A 21218-nucleotide genomic window follows, 5' to 3' on the forward strand; every position below is an offset into this window, starting at 1 on the left:
ACCCGTCAGGCAGAGTTATAATACTTCACCTGGTACCCACTGGGTAACCTGCAAAATAGTTGTGGGGCATGGAAATGTGGTGGGCATATGGTGAGAACAAAAATAACCATAGGTGCCTGAGCTCAGCAGCTTCTGCCTGATCCACCAACTATATCTCCTGGCAGACTGATTAAATATGCAGAGGATGTTTGACACAACATTCCAGAGCTGAGGCTGCAGCTGACTGACAGCAACAGGACAGTTACTTATGATATGTGGACGGATGATAACCTCAAAACCGGCCATCTTTGTGTCACTTTACATTACAACAAGTGGGAGCTGACTGAGCGAGTGCACATCTGCATGGCACAGTACATTTTGCAAAACGGAGTATAGACATGATCACACATGCACGCAATTAACATTGGTGAATTTTTGCCTTCCGTTCACTTCTATTCAAAGGCTATATAAAACATTCCGTGGCAAAGCCTAAGACAATGGAAACTGGACTGATAACATCATATTTCACTGTATTTATTAGCAAGCTAGCTCTCTGTGGTTGCACACCTGGCACCGCCTACATTCAGAGTGAATACCTCCTCAGCAAGTGATGGACATTCCCCTGCATTCACTCATGCGACCATGTCCTAACGGCATAACGGTTTGTTTAATCATGTGTCAGGTCGCGGGACTTGTATTAACGGATGAGGGCAGATCTGGTTTGGTTACAATACCGAGGTTTGGGGGTGCGGGTTTGCAAAACTGGAACGGTGCAGGTCTCTGACGTCAAGTCACACGGGAAAACGTTTCAAAAAGGGCTCAGGAAAATAACATTTTGACGCTATAACATACTTAAATCGACCAAAATTTGAATATTCGGATTTGAATTCATGAGGAACCACACTGGGGAGCTACAGAACGATTTTAAGACTAAAATCTAAAAATAATGGACCCACCCTTTAAAAAGTTGTATAAATCCTTTTGTGGTTTTTATACAAATAAACTGCCTCATGTGATGTCATTTGAGTCAGCCTTGATTTGGTCTGAAGGAGGTGTGGAGTTAAAAAGAAGTGAATTCACTTGACCTCTGTAGCCCACTGCTCGTCTCTGGCTACATATTAGCTGCCACTAGCATAACACAAACTGCATCTCCAACACAACTGTTGTCGGTTGGGTTGCATTGTGGGTAATGTAGGCACCTGTTATTTAAAATGAGGAAGTGTGGAATACAACAGATGATATCTCTGGTTCTGCTGCATTTTTGTTTCTTAAACTGCTCACTGTAAAGGAGTGTAATGCTAAACAGGTGGAGTACTCTTTTACTGAAGCACCCTCAGTGGTGTTTTATGCTCAGATAATACCGTGGTTATCAGTGCTAGTGCATGTCAGAGGTCGTTTATATGAACACACTCCCTTTCAAATGTACATCCGACTAATAGAAGACATTAAAAGTCAATCATTTGAGTGAACCCGCAGGTCTCCCGTCCTGTCACAAATTTGATAAGCTTGATAAAAAATCTCAGCTGTGTCTTATGTGTATTTGAAACTCAGTAGTAGGAGGGTTAAAAAAAATAATATATCACCTACTGAGAATCCTAATTATGCATCATGATCGATGTCTTGGTGAAATTTTCATTCCTTTTTTTTTTTTTTCTTGAGTGCTGACATTTATTAACAAAAGAACCAAAACAAAATAACTGAAGTAATACTTTCAGGATTAAAAAAGTGTAAACTTTCACAAAATATAAAACTGACACATTCGAACCATAAATTATAAACATGTAGTCATGCATTTGTTCACAGGGCTGCATACCGTTTAGTCTTACATTTTTATCTTACAAATAAAATAAAGTTAGATATTTCTCATGTGGTATGTAATGGATATTTACATTATTATTCATTAGTATTTGATGCATTAGTGTGTGGAGTATCATGGAGGATGCTCCCAGAGTGAGGATTAGAGTGTTTAAAGGACAACGAGTGTGGTATCTTGTGCGTGCGTGTGCGTCTGTGGAAGGGTTTTTGCTGAACTGGAGCAGTGGCCTAAGGTTACCTTGGTAACAGTTTTGCCTAAAACAAAAACCCTACTGAACTTAAATGACATTTATCTGATGTCACAAGCTGCCAAAATATCTGATGTCAGGTTATGACAAATGTCCTATGTCATCTGATGTAGGTTTGCCAGCCAACAAACTTATGAGACACCATAAGTCAACTTGTCATAGTCTGAGTGTAGTAGGTGTGATCCCTCATGACAACAGTAATGTACTGCACTGACAGATTGGTGTACGCCTGTGATGGTAGCTGGAGGGCTTTACGAGCGTCCAGTGATCTATGGAGGTCCCGTGTGGGGTGCCTGTGGAGACCCCTGATAGGGTTGAGATGGCGACACCCACGCTCCAGCACTGGGAGGACGACTGGGCTCTCCACTTCCTGACTGATCCAGTTCAGCACTGTCACAGTCGGAGTCATCGCACAGGGCCCGACTCTAAAGAGGGAGGGATACGGAAAAATGATGTCATACATGACCTGCAGCAGACAGTCAGTGTGACATCAGTGTGAAATCAGATCCAGTACCAATACAACAATGTAGAAATACTAAGTACAGTAAAGATTCTGCTTTCAAAATCCTGTTTAAAGGGAGAGTTCATCCCAAAATCCAATACACAGGCTTCCTTCTGTGCAGTGATGCAGCTGGCAGGTGTATTTTGGTAGAAAGAAAATAGTTCCTACATGAAACTGCCCACAACAAGGTCTGTGGATTATCTTAAGTAAGTGGGTCATGATTTCTGTAAAGAGACACTGCTGTCTAATTTTTAAAAAAATGTTTTGGCACTTTGAGCACCACAAGCTGAGTACCATCTAGTTCCATAACTTTCAAGAGAAGACAGACATCTATGACCGGTATCTCCAGCACTGGGCAACTCACACCAAAACAAACTAGACTGATAAACAGCACCACAGGTAACAGAAAAAAATATCTATTTTTGATCTTGGGGTGAACTGTCCCTTGTAGGGATGCACGATTATATCGGCACGCCATCCGTATCAACTGATAATGGCTTTATAATGAAATATCAGAATCGATCAAAACCTTGCGTGGAGAACGGGAAATGACAGGATACTCAGAAAGGCAATCCAGGCACTCCAAAAATATAGAAAATGAGGAAGGAAATATTAAAAAGTCTTTATTGTAGCAGCTAATTCATTAAAAGAAACAACATGTTTCGACCACTGCAGGTCTTTGTCAGAGTTTTAAAGGTTTTTACGTCGGTTACAAATTTCTTAAACCACCATAAAGTAGATAGATAAACTGGTGCACAAGCATCCAGTCAGAGGATTTGGGCAATAGAGTTGCATAATTTTTCATAATATATGGAAATATCGATATCGGGATCGGTTATTGTCGAGCTGTTATATATCGGCATATCGGATATCTGCAAAAATCCAATGTTGTGCATCCCTGGTGCCTTTAAGTGCTTTCGGCAGAATTCAGATCCTTTTCTTGAGTAAAAGCACCAAGACAAAAATGTAGAATACCCTCAGATCATTGCTATTATATGAAATAATGTATAATTGTATCTCTTTGGTTGTCAGTGTGTTTTTTAATGTCCAATGTGTAAGATTTGGGGGGATTTAGTGGCATCTAGTGGTGATGTTTGCAGACTGCAACCAGCTGAAACTTCTACGCGTTAGAATTCATTCAGTTGTTCAGGAGGTTTTTACCAGGAGCCGAATTATCCGCAGAGGTCTCCTTCTCTTCTAAACAAACACGGCAGGTGATTAAAACCAGTAAGAACACCAAATAAAGCAGTTTCACATTACAAATCAGTGTTTCTTGCACCTAATTTTGACGCCACCTGCATCAGATGCAGGATTGAACCTGTCTCTTTATACTGCCCCTGAGTAGCTAAACTGTGGGATAAAATATCTAAATGTCTCTGTGATATACAAACCAAATATCCAACCCTCTCCATGTATTGCTCTATTTGGAGTCTTACCAGTGAGCTCACCACTGTCTGGATCCCAGTGTAGGGCAGTAGCCTAGCTAGGGTTATTCTGCTTAACTGGAAATCCCCTGACACTCCACCATTAAGACACTGGGTTAGAGACCTATTGATGTCTTTGAGCTTAGAGAAGATCAGATACTTACTTAAGGGCAAAACTGACCTGTTCTCAAGGATTTAGGACCCTATAAAGCTGACTTAGTGAATGCTGCCTTTTAACTCCTCCCTTTTTGTCTCTCTCCCTCTCTCCTCATTTAATTTAATTCATTATTGTCTTTGTTTGTATTATATTTTGTCAACTTGTGAGCCATGTATTAGGTTGTTGTTTTACCTCAGTCTCAGATGACTCAAACTGACACATGTGATCCTCTGTGGAGGAGCTGCTTTACCTCATTGGGATTCTGCCCAGCGTCCAGCTGAGCTTTGGCCTGTCCCAGTGCTCCATCTCTCTCTGACAGGCCATCGGAAGCCTGAGCAGGATCAGTGTTGTCCGCTGGGATCTCCGACCCCTGAGAGAGGAGGTCGTCGCTGCGGTCGTCCAACCTGTCGTCTGTGTTGGTGCTGACCACGTCGGGGGTGCCGCTGTGGGAGTGGTCAGTAGTGTGGCCCTCCTCACCGTCCGACACCGAGAGGTTCTCTGAGCTGAAGGTGGACACCGACTGGCACTTGGTGATGCTCGTCGGACGTCTGGAGAGATTAAAAACAGAACTGGGTTTAAATTCAGTGAATTAATGTTGTAAAGCTATGATGCAAATCAAAATGATTCTTTGTTCTCTGAATAAATCAGTGAATCTGTCAGAGAGGGAAGATGGCTTGAGGGAATTTTCCAATGACGAAGGACAGCAAGTTACTCACCGTCTCCGTGGTAACTCAACCTCACTGTCAACTTCACCCTCCTCCTCTTCTGATGACACTCCACGCCTCTGTAGTCAGAAACAGGAAAGATGCACGAGTGAGAATGATCAAAGCATTACCAGAGGAACACTGATGAGTGCGTACAGATATCTCTGTACCTGTTTGCGTGTGATGGCTGCCCTGTACAGAATGGCTGACGGAGTGAGGTGCTGACTCCCAATCCCCCCTGATGCCCCACGGGGCAACCTGACAGCTCCAGCTCCCTCCTCTTTATCCTCCCCATCATGAGGCAGACGTGGCGATCCAAGAGACCCCCGCCCTGCTGCCGCCCCCCTCCCACATGGCGAGTCTGGGCTGCTGGAGAACGGGAACGATGCAGCATCCTCACTCGGCGTGTCACTGCGCGGAGGGGTTTCTGTGAGATCATCTAGACCAGCTGCCCCCGCCTCTGATCCCCCTAACCCTGCAGAGGCACTGAGGCTCCCCCCTCTCTCCAGCCCGCCCACAGAGGGCTCCCCTTTCCCCTGCCCCTCTGCCTCCAGCGTAGTGCAGATGAGGTCAGGGCTGGAGGAGGATAGCTGCCTCTGCTGCTGCTCGTGGCTGAGGCCTCGCAGGGCTGCAGAGGGCTCCAGGAGCTGCTTGGAGGTGTTAGTGGTGGAGCTGTTAGCCTGGGCATTTGTGTCCCTGTTAGGGGAGGATTGATTCGCCTTAAGTCCAGCCAGGTCCCCACTACTGCCCTTCCCAGGCTTGCGATGGCGGGTCTTTACCCTCCGAGACCGGCTGGGAGAAGTGGAGCTTCTGTTGGGGCAGGCTGGGATTGTGACTTGCATCACTGAGGAGTCCATTTTGGGAATGATTACCTCAGACTTGAGGATGTCTGGCCTGAGGAGTAGGAAGGATTAGTCAACAACTACAATCCACAGACCTGATGAATATTCATTTCAGCATCAATCTTTCATCAAATAACGACTGAAATGAGATCACACACCTCTTTCCCGAGGGGAGTTTCTGTGGGACATTTCTCTTCTTGATGAGTTTGTCCATGGAGTTGGAGGAGCTGCTCTGCCTGGAGCTGTGATGCTTAAACAAACCTGGATACTTTTTATCCAAAGACTGCTCTCTCCTGAAAAAAAGACACCAAAGTGTAAATGCACTGTGGCTTATTAATACGTAAAGAACGTATACCCAGTGTGTTCATGGATGTACCTCTGCAGCTCTTTCTCTTTGAGCTCCAGCTGCAGCATGACAGCGCTGAGCTCCATGTAAAGGTTGTTTGCCCTCTCCAGTTTCCTCTCATAGTGCTCACGGATGTCCAAAGCATGCCTGAGAAGAAAAGAGGCTTCTGATTACCATCATTGTGCATCCGCATGAAAGACTCTGAATCCTCCACAATAGACATGCACTCAAGGCACTTATTTCATCCACATGGGCGGGCAAAGGAATGACACAGAGAAATGGGACACGGTGAAAGTGGCCTCATACATGTCAGCTAACATAGTAAAAGTACAATCATTCACTGGTTGCAACCATAAGCTGTATATAAAGATGGATGACATGACAGCTGCCTAAAAGCGAAGCCATCGCATCTCAATCTCCCCCTGGTGGCTGGCTGCGGTCATAAACATCGCCTCCTCCATGTTTCTGTCATTTTAGGTAGTGCTTATCACACTGGTGTTTGTTCAAGTGTTTATTTTCCTATAACTTTACTTCCATTTAGTCATGCTATGAAACACTGGTATGACATTAGTGAGGACGGCAGAGAGGATCAATGGACAGAGTGCCACTACCCTCTGTCCAGGAACTTTTTCAGAGTCGATGCAGGAACAAGGCTCTGAGCATCATCGGGGATCCTTCACACCCTCTCCACAGGCACTTTGAACTGCTGCTATCAGGCAAACGCTACTGCAGCGTCAAGTCTAGGACTAGTAGACTGCTTAACAGCTTCCTCCCACAGGCTGTTAGGATGCTTAACAGTTAAACTGGACTCTCCATTCCATGCACCTTATACATACTGCACGGCACCACACTCACTCTTCATCTTTAATTCCCCGTGCAGATGCACTGGGACACATTTAGAAGAGAACCTGGGAATATCATGCTGGAATGATCAATTTTCATCTTGCTATGTATTACAGGGATACTCTGGCTTCAAATGATGTCACCAGCGCAAGATAGCGGCCTGTATTCAGGTTTCATTTTTGTACAGTAGGAGGAATTGGAGACATGTCGTTCATTTTTACATACAGCAACTAATCTGACCATATATGTGAGATCCAAAAGTAAAAAAAAAAAAATCCAGACCTGAGCTCCTCTCTGCGCCGATTGATCAGTTCCTCATCGAGCCGGTGGAGACAAGTACCCTCAGATTTAATCTTCTCAAAGTGCTGTTTCACCTCTTCTCGCCATTCAGCCTGATGAGAGCACATTTCTGTTAACCAGCTCCGTCTCGCCAGAGCTAACTTTAAAACCACTTCTGTTTTGCATGGCAGCTAAAGTCTGGATGATGTGGGAGCCTGTGTATTTGTCTGTGTATTTAAATGTATGACTTGTGTGTCTTTTGGTGCTTCTACACATCTTCCATAGTCACACAGGGGCTCTGAGGAAGCAACCATACCTGTGACTTGAAGTACGTCTCTTGCGGAGTGGACAGCACATCAGCTGACGCTATATCCAGATGAAGAAGTATCTGACGGAAAGAGGGCCTATTCCTGGGCTTACAGTTCCTGCAAGTCCAAGACAGGGAAGACAGCTGTGCACATTTACAAGGCACTGTAAAATCAATAAAGTCCTTAAACCACAGACTAACGCCTCTCCGTGCATCTACTCTTAACTCTCACTTCTACTCTAATCTGCTCATTTTCTGCCTCTCTTGTCTTCTCTGCTGCACTCATTATGTTTTTCTCCATTTCCAGGCATTACTCACCAGCACTGTCTGAGGAGGATCTTGAAGCCGTCCGGGCAGCTCTCAGGTACGGGCAGCTGGAGGCTGTTGTTTCCCACACCCCAGATAATGGCAGACGAGTCCACGTCTTTGTAAGGGATCTCTCCGGTTAGCATCTCCCACAGCACCACTCCAAAGGACCTTAAAGTTAAAGGGACAGTTCACCCCCAATTCAGAAATACATATTTTTCCTCTACCTGTAGTGCTATCTATCAGTCTAAATTGTTTTGGTGTGAGTTGCTGAGTGTTGGAGATATCAGCCGTAGAGATGTCTGCCTTCTCTTGACTGTAATGGAACTAGATGGCACTCAGCTTGAGGTGCTCAAAGTGCCAAAAAAAAAATACATCTAAAAAACTCACCAGCAATGTCTCTTTCCAGGAATCATGACCCGTTTACTCAAGATAATCCACAGACCTTGTTGTGAGCAGTTTCATGAAGGAACTATTTTCTACTACTCTAAACTTAAACTACACCCACCAACCGTATCACCACATAGAAGGAACCATGCATATACTGCTAGCTTACCTAGCAACACTGAGCTCAGCCGAGGAGGACGCCATTAATGTTTACATCTCGCACTCTAACAAGCATCTCTTGTCAAAGTAGATGCATGCTTCCTTCTTTGCATTTGTAGGTGCCAGCTATTGTTATTGTAGTATTTTGTATTAAGTTTCTTTGCATACCATATTTGGTCACTTATGAGGATGTGTCACGTGGTGTTGGTGGTACGTCAGCAGCGGTAGTAGTAAAATCAGCTGTTCTTCACCGGGCGGTTCTTATGAATGAACTGAGAGGGTGAGGGGGGAAGTCTCACTTTTGCTGACCGCTTTGATCGCTTTGATGCTTTTGATCGCTCAACACTAGCAAAAGGAATTGTTTTTAGACTTTGGGAAGTTGTTTCACTGTTTGTTTTATCAGCAATAAATATGTAAAACGCAACATCTTTGGAGCAAAGATTTATTGACATGCCAGCGTGTCCGGCAAGTAAAGTTTTTCCCCTACTTAGCCTCTTGGCGACTATATTTTTGCTTTTTGGATAGTCGCTCTACAGCATTGATACTGTTGGTGGGTGTAGTTCGGTAGAAAGAAAATAGTTCCTACATGAAAGTGCTCAGAACAAGGTCTGTGGATTATCTTGAGTAAACGGGTCGTGACCTGTAAAGAGTTTATTTTCCTTGACGGAAACTATGATGAAAATCTTTTGTCAACAACCTTTTTTCCATGACAAAAACGAGATGATGATGACCTAAAAATGGATACTGATTATAAAAACCAAGACGAAATCTATGTTTCATTTTTGTTGACGAGACAAGACGTGATGAAAATGTTCGTGGTCAACTATCGGATGTTGAAAGCCAAGAACAGCCATGCTTGTAATTATCTTCAAATGCAGCATGAGCCGACAGACTGGCAAACTGATCTGTAGAAGGACACATTGCTATTGAGCTTTTAAAAGGTATTTTTTCAGGCACTTTGAGCACCACAAGCTGAGTGCCATCTAGTTCCATTATATTGGAGAGAAGGCAGACATCTCTACGGCCGATATATACAACACTTGGCAACTCACACCAAAACAATCTAGACTGATAAATAGCACTACAGGTAAGAGGAAAAGTATGTACTTCTGATTTTGAGGTGAACTGTCCCTTTAAGGCAAGCTTTATTCTATAAACTGTTAACTAACCATATTGATACAATATCTGCTCTCCTACTGTAGTACAGTACATTGAGATAAATGCTGAATCGCTGCAACCAGCCAAGAAAAAAACATGCTTATGTATTTGTAAAATAGAAAAGATCAGTGTGTGAGATTGTTAAATGTCAGACGTACCAGATGTCCACCTTTTCCGACACTGGCTCATTCCGAATTACTTCAGGAGCCATCCAAGCTACGGTGCCGGCAAATGACATCTTGGTGCTCTTGTCACTGAGCTCCTTTGAAGTGCCAAAGTCTGAGATCTTCACCAGGTCATCATGTGTAATCAGCATGCTGCAAAAGCAAGATTACATCAGGTTACATGGAAATAATAAGGAATCGATTATAAATGTTCAGGTTTGGTGTTGGATGAATCTTTCATGTTGAGTTCGTGGACTTACTTTGGGGACTTGAGGTCTCGATGGATGATTTTGTGGAGGTGCAGGTAGTTCATGCCACCTGCAATGCCCATGGACCAGTCAACCAGGAGGGAGGGGGTGATTTTACGGCCCGCCCTCAGCACCTCGTACAGCTGGCCTTGGGCACAGTACTCCATCAAGATACAGTAACAAGGAGCCTGGGTGCACACGCCCCTGGAAGACAGCACGGCAGTCAGATAACATAGTACAGAAAGGGAAAGCACAAGAGAGTGATGCAGTTAGACGCAGGATGACCCTGCAGGATATTGGGAGTTTCCTCACTTGAAAGTGATGATGTTGGGGTGCTTGAGTTTGCGGAGGTGTTTGATCTCGGTCTCTTTGATGTCCCGGACTTTCTTCACAGCCACATCTTCTCCGTGGAACTTGCCGAGGAAGACGGCCCCCTGTGCCCCGCTGCCCACCCATTGCAGGTCAGAGATCTCCTCAAAAGGGACCTCCCAGGACTCTAAACTCAGACCAACAAGTCCACAAAAAGAAACTCAATGAATAAATGTAAAAGCATGAAGCATTATACAGGATTTAAGTGGAAATAGCAACGTTTGGGCTCAGACTTGTCATTATAACATAAATGTTGATTGCCTAATGTAATGGCTATAGAATAATGACACCATCAGCATTTAGATTGGTTCCCTATAAGCCTCGCTTTTACTATCTGCCACTGGGTACCATCTCCCAGAAAATGAAGGCTGGATTTAAGGCACAAAGGAAGTGCATCAACCATTGTGTTTCAACAAATGTCAAGGTATAGCAATGTGACATGACCTCAAGGACTTCCCATGCTTCTGAAAACTGTTTTAACAGACACAGCTCTCTCACATTCACAGTGCTTAATGCTGCAGGTAATGCACGACGAGAGCAGTGAAAACACCTTTAATTTTTTCTATCTTGGCACGTATGTCAGCACCATGGACAAAGAGCATGCAGCCATTTGTTTAGACTTCACAGAAAATAAAGAAGTGCACTGAATCACATGCTGGAAGTTTCAAAGACAAAAGGCAAACAGGAACAAAATAGGAACATTTATTGTAGTTTCAAAGTGAGCACATGGCTATGGTACTTTCAGTCATAATAACATGATTGAATTCATTCGATACCAGAGATTAAGGCACCTAAAATTATGGAAATCGTTTGTAGAGGCAGTTGGACACTTATCTAAAGCAGCTTGGCAAAGTGTTTCCGTAACATGCGATCAAAAATCATGGAGGAATGAACAAGTTAACTCGCTCATATTCACTGATGGCCATCTTGTGGACCCGTTTTATGTGTTACGCATTGCTAATACGTAACACAATCACAAGAACACGTGCAAATGCTCAAAATGTGCAATATATCTCTGTTTACCCAGGGAAGATTTGTGGAACACACGTGATCAATTTTGAGGCAATACCGGGAAAATAATTCCTAATTTTCAATTTATTTAAAAAAAGAACTGAAGATACACAATTGACGCTTATGCCAGTGCACAACCAAAACAGGAAGAGGATAGCACTGTTGTTTTCCATGGTAGCTATCCCCAGTTACCAAAGAGTATCAGTGTAAGTTCTTTGCAGGTACTATCCCCCGTAGCGGAAATAGTGTACGATGGAACAACTGAAGTAAATGGACTGCACTTGTATAGCGCCTCTGGTCTTCCACTCAAAGCGCTTTTCACACTACAAGTCACATTCACCCATTCACACACACATTCAAGGCAGAGGCTACCTTACAAAGTGCCACCTGCTCCTTAGTTTTTTAACACACACATACCGATGGGACAGCCATCAGGAGCAAACTGGGGTTCAGTATCTTGCTCAAGGATACTTTGACATAGTCTGGAAGAGAGGAGATTAGTGGACAACCCGCTCTACCTCCGAGCCCTGGCCACCCAAAGACCTAACTGTGGAAACACTACCCAGAAAAACAAATAGAGCCCTGTTGCTGGGTTCTGAGGAAAACAGAAAGTGAACCAGTTGTCTTTGCATCAGCGTCGCCAACAACAGTGTTGGAGAAACTGCATTAAAACTGATGTTTACCAAACTTCAAGCTACTTCACAATGACATTTGATAAAAAGAAATTGCTTGTCAAGGTGAAACTAGCTTCAAAAAGTGGTTTAACTTTATCCAAACCACATCATGGGAAATGATTACAATCTTAGCCTGGAGTCTCATATTTTTACACAGAGGTACAACTGAACTGACGCTGAGAAAAGTGTGGGCAAGCCCTCACCTCGGCAACCTGAGGATGTGTTGTGGAGAAGATAAGGAGCGATTGTTGGGTCAGAATCAGGACAATGCTAACAATCTTGGGAAATTTATAGCATTTGATTACAGACACCTTGGCTACAAACCAGAGGTGATTGTAGTCAAATACCAGGTGAAAACTGCAACTGCGGCCAATGAGCTGTGGCACTGTGCCATATTTTACGGCAAAAAACATAATGAGAATACTATGAATATGTAGTTTATAATTAACTGCATAAACTACATGTCCCAAAGCACGTGGCATTAATGTAGTTAAACTGACACCCTGGTGCAGTGGTTAACATTGTTGCCTCTCAGCATGAGGGTTACTGGTTCAAACCCCAGGGTGAGGGAGCCCCTCTGTGCGGAGTTTGCATGTGTCCCCATGTCAGTGTTAGTTTTCTCAGGGTACTCCGGCTTCCTCCCACAGTCCAAAGACATGCAGGTCAACTGGTGATTCTAAAATTGGCTGTAAATGTGAGTGTGAATGGTTGTCTGTCTCTATGTGTCAGCCCTGTGATAGTCTGGTGACCTGTCCAGGGTGTACCCTGCCTCTCACCCAGTGTCAGCTGGGACAGGCTCCAGCCCCCCTGTGACCCCCAACAGGATAAGAGGTTACAGGTAAATGAATGAATAAACTGACACCCAAGTAGTTAAACTTTTAGTTGAACTACATGTAGTTAACTACTTCCTAGTCTGAGTGGGCAGAAGTTCGCTGCATAGATCAGCCTCTCATTGGGCGGAATGAGCCACCCGCTGAAGTCCCGCCCTACCACCTCCGGTTGCAGTTTTCAACACGTCCTTTACTAACTTTTGCGGTGTTTGATCTTGCAGGGATGTAGCCATTTTTCTGCCATGGTTCGCGTCCTGTAGGCGATATTTTTGTGGGCGTGTTACACCAAAACCTGTTTCCCCCCGGCAATATTTTTGCAAGCGCACCATTGCTGTGGCACCGCCCAGAACGACTGTGATTGGTTGAAAGAAATACAAGCAGCCGGGGCGTTTATTTCTCCAATCTTAAAGTGAGAGTCGGCCCAGCCAGACCTTTCTTTTCTTGAGAAAGGTCTGGTGTGCGAGACTAACTACTTCCCAACACTGGCCAAAAACAACACTACTTGGAAACGTGAGGAGGGAATGAAAAGTTGCCTGTTTCCACTTTGACACAGGCATTGCAACAGATTTTTTTAGCAGCATTCTTTGAGTAATGACTTAATTTATATCCATCACACACTGCAAAACCTCCAAATGTCAAAACGCATGCTTGCCAGTTTGGGCCGGGAGGAATCAGGGGGCTTGCTGAGCAAATGCTACGTCCACGCTACACATTAGTATGGGCTGGCAGGACACCATTGCGTCATACAAAGTGCCTGCCATGTTCAAACAAATGGTATATTGATAACTTATCCAGTAGAGCATTACAGTTCCATCCAGAGATAAGAAGGGAAACAACAATCCACTCACAGTCTAATCTGTCTGTCATCTGTCACACTGACACGACTTAAACGACTGTGAGAGCATGGTCGCTAAAGAGAGACGAGCTGGGCAGAATAAAAGAGACAGGCAGATCAATTCTTCATGAGGTCCACTGAAGTGTCGAGATCTCTGAGGGGCTGCTGCAGCCCAGGCAGATGCACATGATGCTTCCCCTTGGCCAGCTGTGAAAACTCACTGGTGCTGATGACTGTGAATGAACCGACTCATAAACAAAGTGATGCTGCCAGCAGGACATGGAGGCAATGAAAATAATGAGTTCTAGTGTTGGAAAATTAAGTAAACCTACCCAAGCGCGGTACATAAATTCAATTTGAAGTGATTGTAGTTTAGTATTTGTGTTTTCCACTTCTTTATGCCACTTCTCTCAAACATTTCAGCAGTAAATATAGTAGATTTTACTCCACTATGTTAATCTGACAGCTGCAGTTACTTGATAAGCTTAAGAAATACAATGAATTGTTAAAAATGACCTGCGACCCTGAACCAGGACAAGCAGTTATGGATCAGGAATAAATAAATGTTTAAGATTAAACCAGTGATTCCTAACCTTTTTGGCTTGTGACCCCTCACAATAAAGCAGTGTGGCCTCATGTCATGTTGCAGATGTCTGAGCTTATAGTACCACCAAAGAGACATTTCTCTCCTAAACCTCTCACATGGTTCATTTAAATAACAACTGAAGGCCCAAAGATGTAAAATCATCCAATATTTAACAAAAAAATTTAGAAACAACTAGTGGCAACCAAGACCAACTGTTGCTTTGACTCACGTCACCTGTGTCCCAGCCAAAAAGTTGCACCTGAACACACCACAGCCAATGGCCAGCTAGCACATACATTCTGTGCCTGTGTACAAGAGGATAACTTAGTTTATTTTTCTGCTTGCTAGGACTTTCATTCATTCATTCATTCCCGTAACCACTTAACAACACAACGATCAAAGAATATTTACCATGCGCTAATGAACAATGCCACAAATGATTACAGTTTCTGCTAGAAAGCTCAGTGGCTACAAATATAATCATACCTAATTTAACAAGTTTGCTTCGATCTCACACCCTCTTTAGTCATTTGTTTACTTTCCTCACTTCGGTTTCTCTTCTTGTGCACTGAGCTGAACTGCCATGATTCCTCTAACTGACAGGCTCCACTGTCTCTGACACAGATTCAACACGCTGAATCAGCTGAGAAACAGCTGACAAGGGCCGACTAGTGCCAACAAAGCGGGGGACACTGCAAAAACTATGGCAACAGTCAACCTCGAAGAGCTAAAAACTACCGTTCCTCAAATGGCCACTTGAGGCTGGCACCAGAAACCAGTCAGTCCTTATAGACCACCATGTTAAAATGCCCAACTTTACAGCAGAAATAAACAAGTTTACAGCCTGGTACAAAAATGATTTTGGCCTCTACATCTAATTTCAACATTCATGACAACTGTATGGGGCGTGAATTTTTATTTAACTCACTGTTTACATTTTATTAAGGCTTAAAGTTACACATAATTAAGGGCGGGCTGCTTTGAGTGACAAGCTCTGCCGATAGTGTCTTTGACTTCTCAGTCAGATCCAGTCCTCACTCCTCCACAGCTACAGCCTCTTACCCAAATACGGTCACTTCTGGCTACAAAAAAACCAAGATGGCGACGGCCATAATGCCAAACTTGAAGCTTCAAAACGGGAGTCCACAAACCAATGGGTGACGCTATGGTAGCCAGTAATCATCTCATGACCCCTCACATTTATCTTGTGACCCTTTAGAGGCACTTGAGTCCAAGGATGGGAACTACTGGACTAAACTACACTTTTAATGAAGTGGATAAACTCTCTAACAGCTTCTTATGCATTGATGCGTCACTAACAGTCTAATAAGGTACTGTGTAATAATATCTCTGTCACAGGTGTATTTTTCTCTGCAGAACAAGTAGTTTAACTTTTGACGCTTTAAGTACATTTTGCTAATAATATCTCTGTGCTTGGGGCGTCAGTGGTTTAGTGGATAGAGCAGGCGCCCCATGTACAAGGCTGTTGCCGCAGCAGCCCGGGTTCGACTTCGGCCTGTGGCCCTTTGCTGCATGTCATTCCCTCTCTCTCTCTCTCCCCCTTCACACTCAGCTGTCCTATCAATTAAAGGCAAAAAACGCCCAAAAAATCTCTTAAAAAAAAAAATCTCTGTGCTTTTACTGAGGTAGGATTTTAAATGCAGGTGTATTTTTGGAGTGTTGTATTGGTACTTAAATAAAGAGTCTGAACAGTTCTGGAGTTGAAGCTTCATCCATGAGCTTAGATTTATTTTCTATAGTGCATCTCCATGGTTACGAAGGCACCATAATAAATCATGTAGTGAATGGATATCATGTTTGAATCACAAAATTTTGACTTTGTTCTGTGGTGTTTATCCAAAGCACAGCAGAGGGTCATGTCAGATAGCACAGAGGTGAAACATTTACTGTCACATACCTTCATGGCTATGTTTGTGTTCAGTGGAGTAGGCCTTTCCAATCATGGTCCACACTGGCTTTAGGCAGCCAAACAGTCCCTCCAAAAAACCTCCACTTCCTGATTGTAGCCGAATGTTCTCCGACTGGCTCCTGACGGCACCAGCCTCTGGACTGTGCCCCGCCTCGGCCCCGCCGCCACACTGGCAGGCCTCATGTTCATGTAGTTTTAGCACGCTGTTGTCAAAGTGGGCTGAGGGTCCATCACTGGGAGTGGGGCTGCTGCCGCCCGGCGCCCCCGGTCCACCGGTGTCGATGGACAGCACGTTACGGAGGACACACTGTGTGGGGGTCAGGTCCGTTTCGGGGGTGCAGGCAGGGGTGTCTCCATCGAGTCTTCGATAGGGGGGCTCTGAGATGGGGGTGCTGAAGCCTGACAGGGAGGGGGAAGGGGCACGGGGCTCATGGATACAGGTCCCACTCATTAGGGGTTTCCCCAACACAGCAGGTCAGGGTGGATGGAGGGTGGAGAGATGAGACGTACGCCTGAAAGAGAAGATTAATGACAAGAAATGCATTAGAATGATTTATAATCATCAGCCATGTTCAATCTCTGTGTTAAAGATATTCTAACTGCTTCCCACGCTACAAACAAGCGTGGATTAACTTCAGCTCTGGACACAATGCTGGAACGACTGCTCCCTTTACCTCTACCAGCATGGGCGGATTATGAGACAATGGGCCTCTGGGCACAGGCATGCAAAAGGCCCCACCACCTCTCTGACACAGGAGAGGACACACAGACTTTTTGTTGTTGTTATGCATCTCTCTGTGGTTTTGTGTATCTTTGTACTCATTTTGCATCTCTTGTGTTTCATTTCTGGTTGTTTTGCCCCTTTTTGTAGCCACTGTTTGTGTCTCTTTGCTGCTGTTTTACATCTCTTTGTAGCTGTTTGTGTCTCTTTGTTGTCATGTTATGTTTGTTTTTGGTTATTCTAAGTCTCTTCCTGGTCAGTACATGTCTCTTTGAGTGACATTTTGCAGGAGGAGGCCAGAGGATACCCTGGTCCTGTGCCTGCTAGGCCCATTTAAGCATATCTACCAGAGATGTGGACTTGAGTCACATGAATTGAACTCATGTCAGACTTGAGTTTGATGACTTTAGACTCAACCTGACAAAATCAAAAAAGACTTGGACTTAATTTCAACCTTTTGACTTGAAAATACTTGATACCATCCCCCAAGCCTAAAGATTTAAAAGTATGTTATTCTAAAAATGTGCCACAAATCAAATAATTTCCCTCCATTTCTTGAATCAATTAACATTAATGCTTTTCATTCCCAGCAAGTCGACATTTAATTCCCCAGATTCACTTTGTTTGGACCAATCCAACAGCCAAGGGCACAACTTTTGTTTTAACATGGGGGGGCACATATTAACTGGGGTATTTGAAGGTCCTGCCTTCATAAATTTCCTTGTGAATTTTTAGGCACCTAAACGTGCCTTTTCTGCATCAATTTATGTTGGAAATGTCCTGCTACTTCCTGTTTCTACCATGTGTAGCTGCTTCATCTTCATTCCATTTCATGGCAAATAGCAACCATTGTTTCTGAGGTTGCATGCTGTCACTACGTACTTTACAAGAGACAATGTTGCGTCAATGAGTCGTGCTCGAAAGAAAAGTCCTCTGCAACTTCATTCTTTTTACTGGAAGGGACAAATGCATGTGTTGTAAGTACTGAGGGGGGCATGTCCCCCAAAATCTACGCATGCTGACAGCATCCTGGCAAGTTGGTGGAGAGAACCATGAAGAACTAACGTTATGGTACTTAACTCCAGTTGGGGAAAATTAGATGAAAGGTAAATCTGTTTGTGCAGAGACGCAACAACATCCAACAAACTTGTTTTAACAAATAAATACAAATTTTAAAGGGTATTCATGTATGTTGTGAATTCAATATTGTTACTCTGTTGTTTAAACTGCATTACATTTGTTGAAGAGCACATGATGACTTTTTTAAGACTCGCAACTCAAAGTTTAGTCTTTGGGATTTGCCTGTCTTGACATGGGACTTGAGTGCAGACACTTGACTTGAATTGTGACTTGCAAAATAAAGACTTGCTCCAAACTCTGACTTCTACAGTCTCTTTTGATCCTTCAAGAAATAACTGAAGTGTGCATTAACTTTTCTTTTACTCAAGCAATGCAAAACACCACAACAGTGGAGTCGTGCTGTGAGTTGGGCATCTAGCCAGTCCCCCAGTTTAACCACTCCATCTCCACAACCAGGTCCTGTCTGAATCATGCAGGGGAGCCTCATCTCTCTGTGTGTCTACAGCATGAATGGGAGAACCAGCCTGCCCAGTGGAGCCATCACCCGGAGTGGAGATGGGCTTTATGAATGAATCTACCAGAGGAGGTTGTGCAGTCCACGGCCAAGGCTGTCACCTGTTCTTTAAGTGTCTCTCTGAGGGGCATCAGCGTGTGACAACATCACAGCAAAGCGACTCAGCAGCTCCCATATGTCGCTCGTCATGCATCAAGTGAGGAGCATTGTGTGCATCTGAAGAATATGACGAATTGCATAACCGCCTCGGTGTGGATGTGTACGTACGTCCTTCCGTCGGTCCGTCCGTGCGTGCATGCGTGCGTGCGTGCCTGCATGTGTGTGTGAGAGAGAGGGAGAGAGAGCACATGTACCCAATTCACATATCTTACACCAGCTCCATTTCTTGTACTGCACCACTGCATGAGAGGAGCCACGACGACTGAGCGAAATGAGAGCGTGAAAAAACGGGCAATAAACAAGCACCGGGCCTGTGCGAAGGAGTAGTGCACACACACACGCACACACACACACAAACGCAGGAAGATCAATCTTTAAATAACCGAGGATGTGATGATGACACTCAGCAGCATCATAACCGACGTGCATGAATTGCAAGCGCCCGATGCCTACTATGGTCCATGCCAAGTCAAACTGCCGCAGCGTCTCAACATTTACTCAACGTTGGCATCAACACACATATTTCGTAATGTGCTGCAAAAATATGATTTTTCCAGCATTCATCGACGATGATTGGTTTCTTGGCAGCATCAGTTGAGTGGTGCAGTGTGAGCGGCGTGAACGCAACCGCACCAAGCACCGAGCATCATACCTCACCGTCCTGTGGTACCTGATTTTATCAGCATTTAACCGGATAGTATGACATTCCCATACCTTTCTGCCTGCTTGATGTCGCGTTGTCAAGTGAAGGGGTGGGCTCGGCTTGCTATTTGTCGGCGATAATGAGCAGATCGTTTGTTTCTTCCTTCGGTCCTGGCTCTCTGTGGTCTCTCCAGCCGCTGGATCCACGACTTTCACGTTACCGGGATGGATCCCATCGGGCAAATTGTGTTATCAATAACCGGGGACCCATGCAACGTGAGGCGCGCTGGGTTTTTTGGGGGAGGGAGCTGTCTCCTTCCCAGTGCTGAATTGACGTCACGGAAATGCGAGTTGCACCACAAGGGGGCGCTGCCGACACCCTCTGCAAACACACACACACACACACACACACACACACACACAGAGGAATCAGTTTTCTATAATCACATCCATTATTTCCAGTCCCAAAATGTGCCCTTTCATTCACTGGTTTATATGTTTGAGCTTCAACTAGGATCCCACCCCGTGTCCTACACCCTGCTGCTGCTGCTGCTGATGTGTCCTTGAGCAAGACACACCGGTCCCCGCCGGCTCCAGAGAGGCTGCTGTGCAACTGACCATGCGCTTTGCCCTTCCTTCCCTGGTGAGGATGAAGAGACAGCATCATTATCTTAGTCATAATCACGGATCAGCTTTTTTAAAAATCTTTTTACTCTGAATACTTTGAACCTTTGCTCAGCCCATACTATATCTGCACAGTCTCTGTCCAGCTATTTTAAACAGTTATACACTGGAAAAAAGTGGGAGCACTTTTAAAAAAGCATCTAAAACACTTTCATCCACTGATGAATTTAAAGGCATCATAAAGAATGTGGTGACAGAGACATGTGCTTGTTTTTCTTGAGAGGCCACTATCTTTGAATAGTTGTTGTTTTATTGTGGATTTTTGTTGTATTAGGCTATATGTTGTATTTGTTGCATTTTAACTGTGTTTTTATCGGCTTTTTCAGTCTCGATGGGACTTCCTGATTAAATAGAATAAATGAATTTAATTTGTATTTTTTAATATTGTTATTGTATTTGTTTCCCCCTATTCTATATTTATGTTTCTTGTCAATGCAACAAAACACACACAAAAAAATCCTCCTATGTTAAACCTACTTGGCATTAAACCATACTTGATTATGCTTTTTTTTTTAATGCTTATAATGTGGTCAATAAAGAAACAAACAAAGACAAAACAAAAGTGACAAAGGAGTTAATTTGTGGAATATTTCGAAAATGTCTAAAACTCATTTTAAAATAAGGTGATTGGCAGATATAAAACAGAGTAATGGAAGTGAGTGTGTGTGTATGAATTTTTTTTGGTAGGCCTACACATTATATACATTTATTTTGTTTTGCTTCTTTCTTTAACTATCAATGTATAAATATAAAGAGAACAGTACAAAACAATTCATGTTAAAAGGGTAGGTACCTTTTTTTATTATCATAGACTGTTATTATAGATTTATTTAATCATTTCCTTGTTTTTTGTTTTGTTTTGCTTTGTTTTTTTCTCTCAATATGATCTCTTTGTTTTGGTTTTTGTTAGTCTCCAGTATCCTTTATTTTTATTTTATTTTTTGCACATTACTGCAACTTGGAAGACAACTCATGGTAATGACTTGTATGTTCATGGAAAATCTTTATAAATAAAGTGTTAAAAGGGCCTTTTGGTCATCAAAATTTGCTTTGGTTTGTCACAGCTTCAAAAGTAATGCCTTATTGTTGTTGTCGTGTGCATTATGAGTTTTATAAGTTGGAAAAAAAACATACCAAACTCAACTCAACTCAGTTAACTAAAAACATGATGATAGACGGCTAATGTGGAGGAAAAACACTTCAGGGAAAATCCATGTGGAAACAACTCGACTTGTATAATTAAATAAGATGCCTTGTGTATTTAAAGCATCATAACTAACAACAGTCGGTGTCTGTTTCAATGATGTAATGTCGC

The 21218-nt window shown here is 43.6% G+C and overlaps 1 protein-coding gene across 1 annotated transcript; it reads right to left on the bottom strand.

Annotated features, from left to right (window-relative positions):
- Nucleotides 1–1618: 1618 nt before the first annotated feature.
- map3k12 (mitogen-activated protein kinase kinase kinase 12) lies at nt 1619–19567 on the bottom strand. Its single transcript, XM_033629818.2, has 14 exons — nt 19292–19567; nt 16092–16615; nt 10181–10364; nt 9881–10072; nt 9615–9773; nt 7765–7923; nt 7456–7564; nt 7143–7252; nt 6048–6164; nt 5830–5964; nt 5000–5723; nt 4842–4909; nt 4376–4673; nt 1619–2467 (listed from the first exon to the last, which is right to left on the bottom strand). The coding sequence occupies exons 2-14, from the start codon at nt 16552–16554 to the stop codon at nt 2312–2314; spliced, it is 2874 nt and encodes a 957-aa protein (XP_033485709.1). The 5' UTR covers nt 16555–16615; nt 19292–19567; the 3' UTR covers nt 1619–2311.
- Nucleotides 19568–21218: the final 1651 nt, after the last annotated feature.

This window comes from Epinephelus lanceolatus, chromosome 8 (assembly GCF_041903045.1).
Source record: "Epinephelus lanceolatus isolate andai-2023 chromosome 8, ASM4190304v1, whole genome shotgun sequence".
In the NCBI taxonomy this organism is placed as follows: domain Eukaryota; kingdom Metazoa; phylum Chordata; class Actinopteri; order Perciformes; family Serranidae; genus Epinephelus; species Epinephelus lanceolatus.

Coding starts and splice junctions, on each gene's coding strand:
- map3k12 (XM_033629818.2), bottom strand. CDS start 16,554: ATGAGTGGGACCTGTATCCATGAGCCCCGTGCCCCTTCCCCCTCCCTG. Junction 7,565..7,764: donor ATCCTCCTCAGACAGTGCTG/GTGAGTAATGCC, acceptor TTGGACTTGCAG/GAACTGTAAGCCCAGGAATA. Junction 2,468..4,375: donor CTGGGCAGAATCCCAATGAG/GTAAAGCAGCTC, acceptor CTCCCTCTTTAG/AGTCGGGCCCTGTGCGATGA.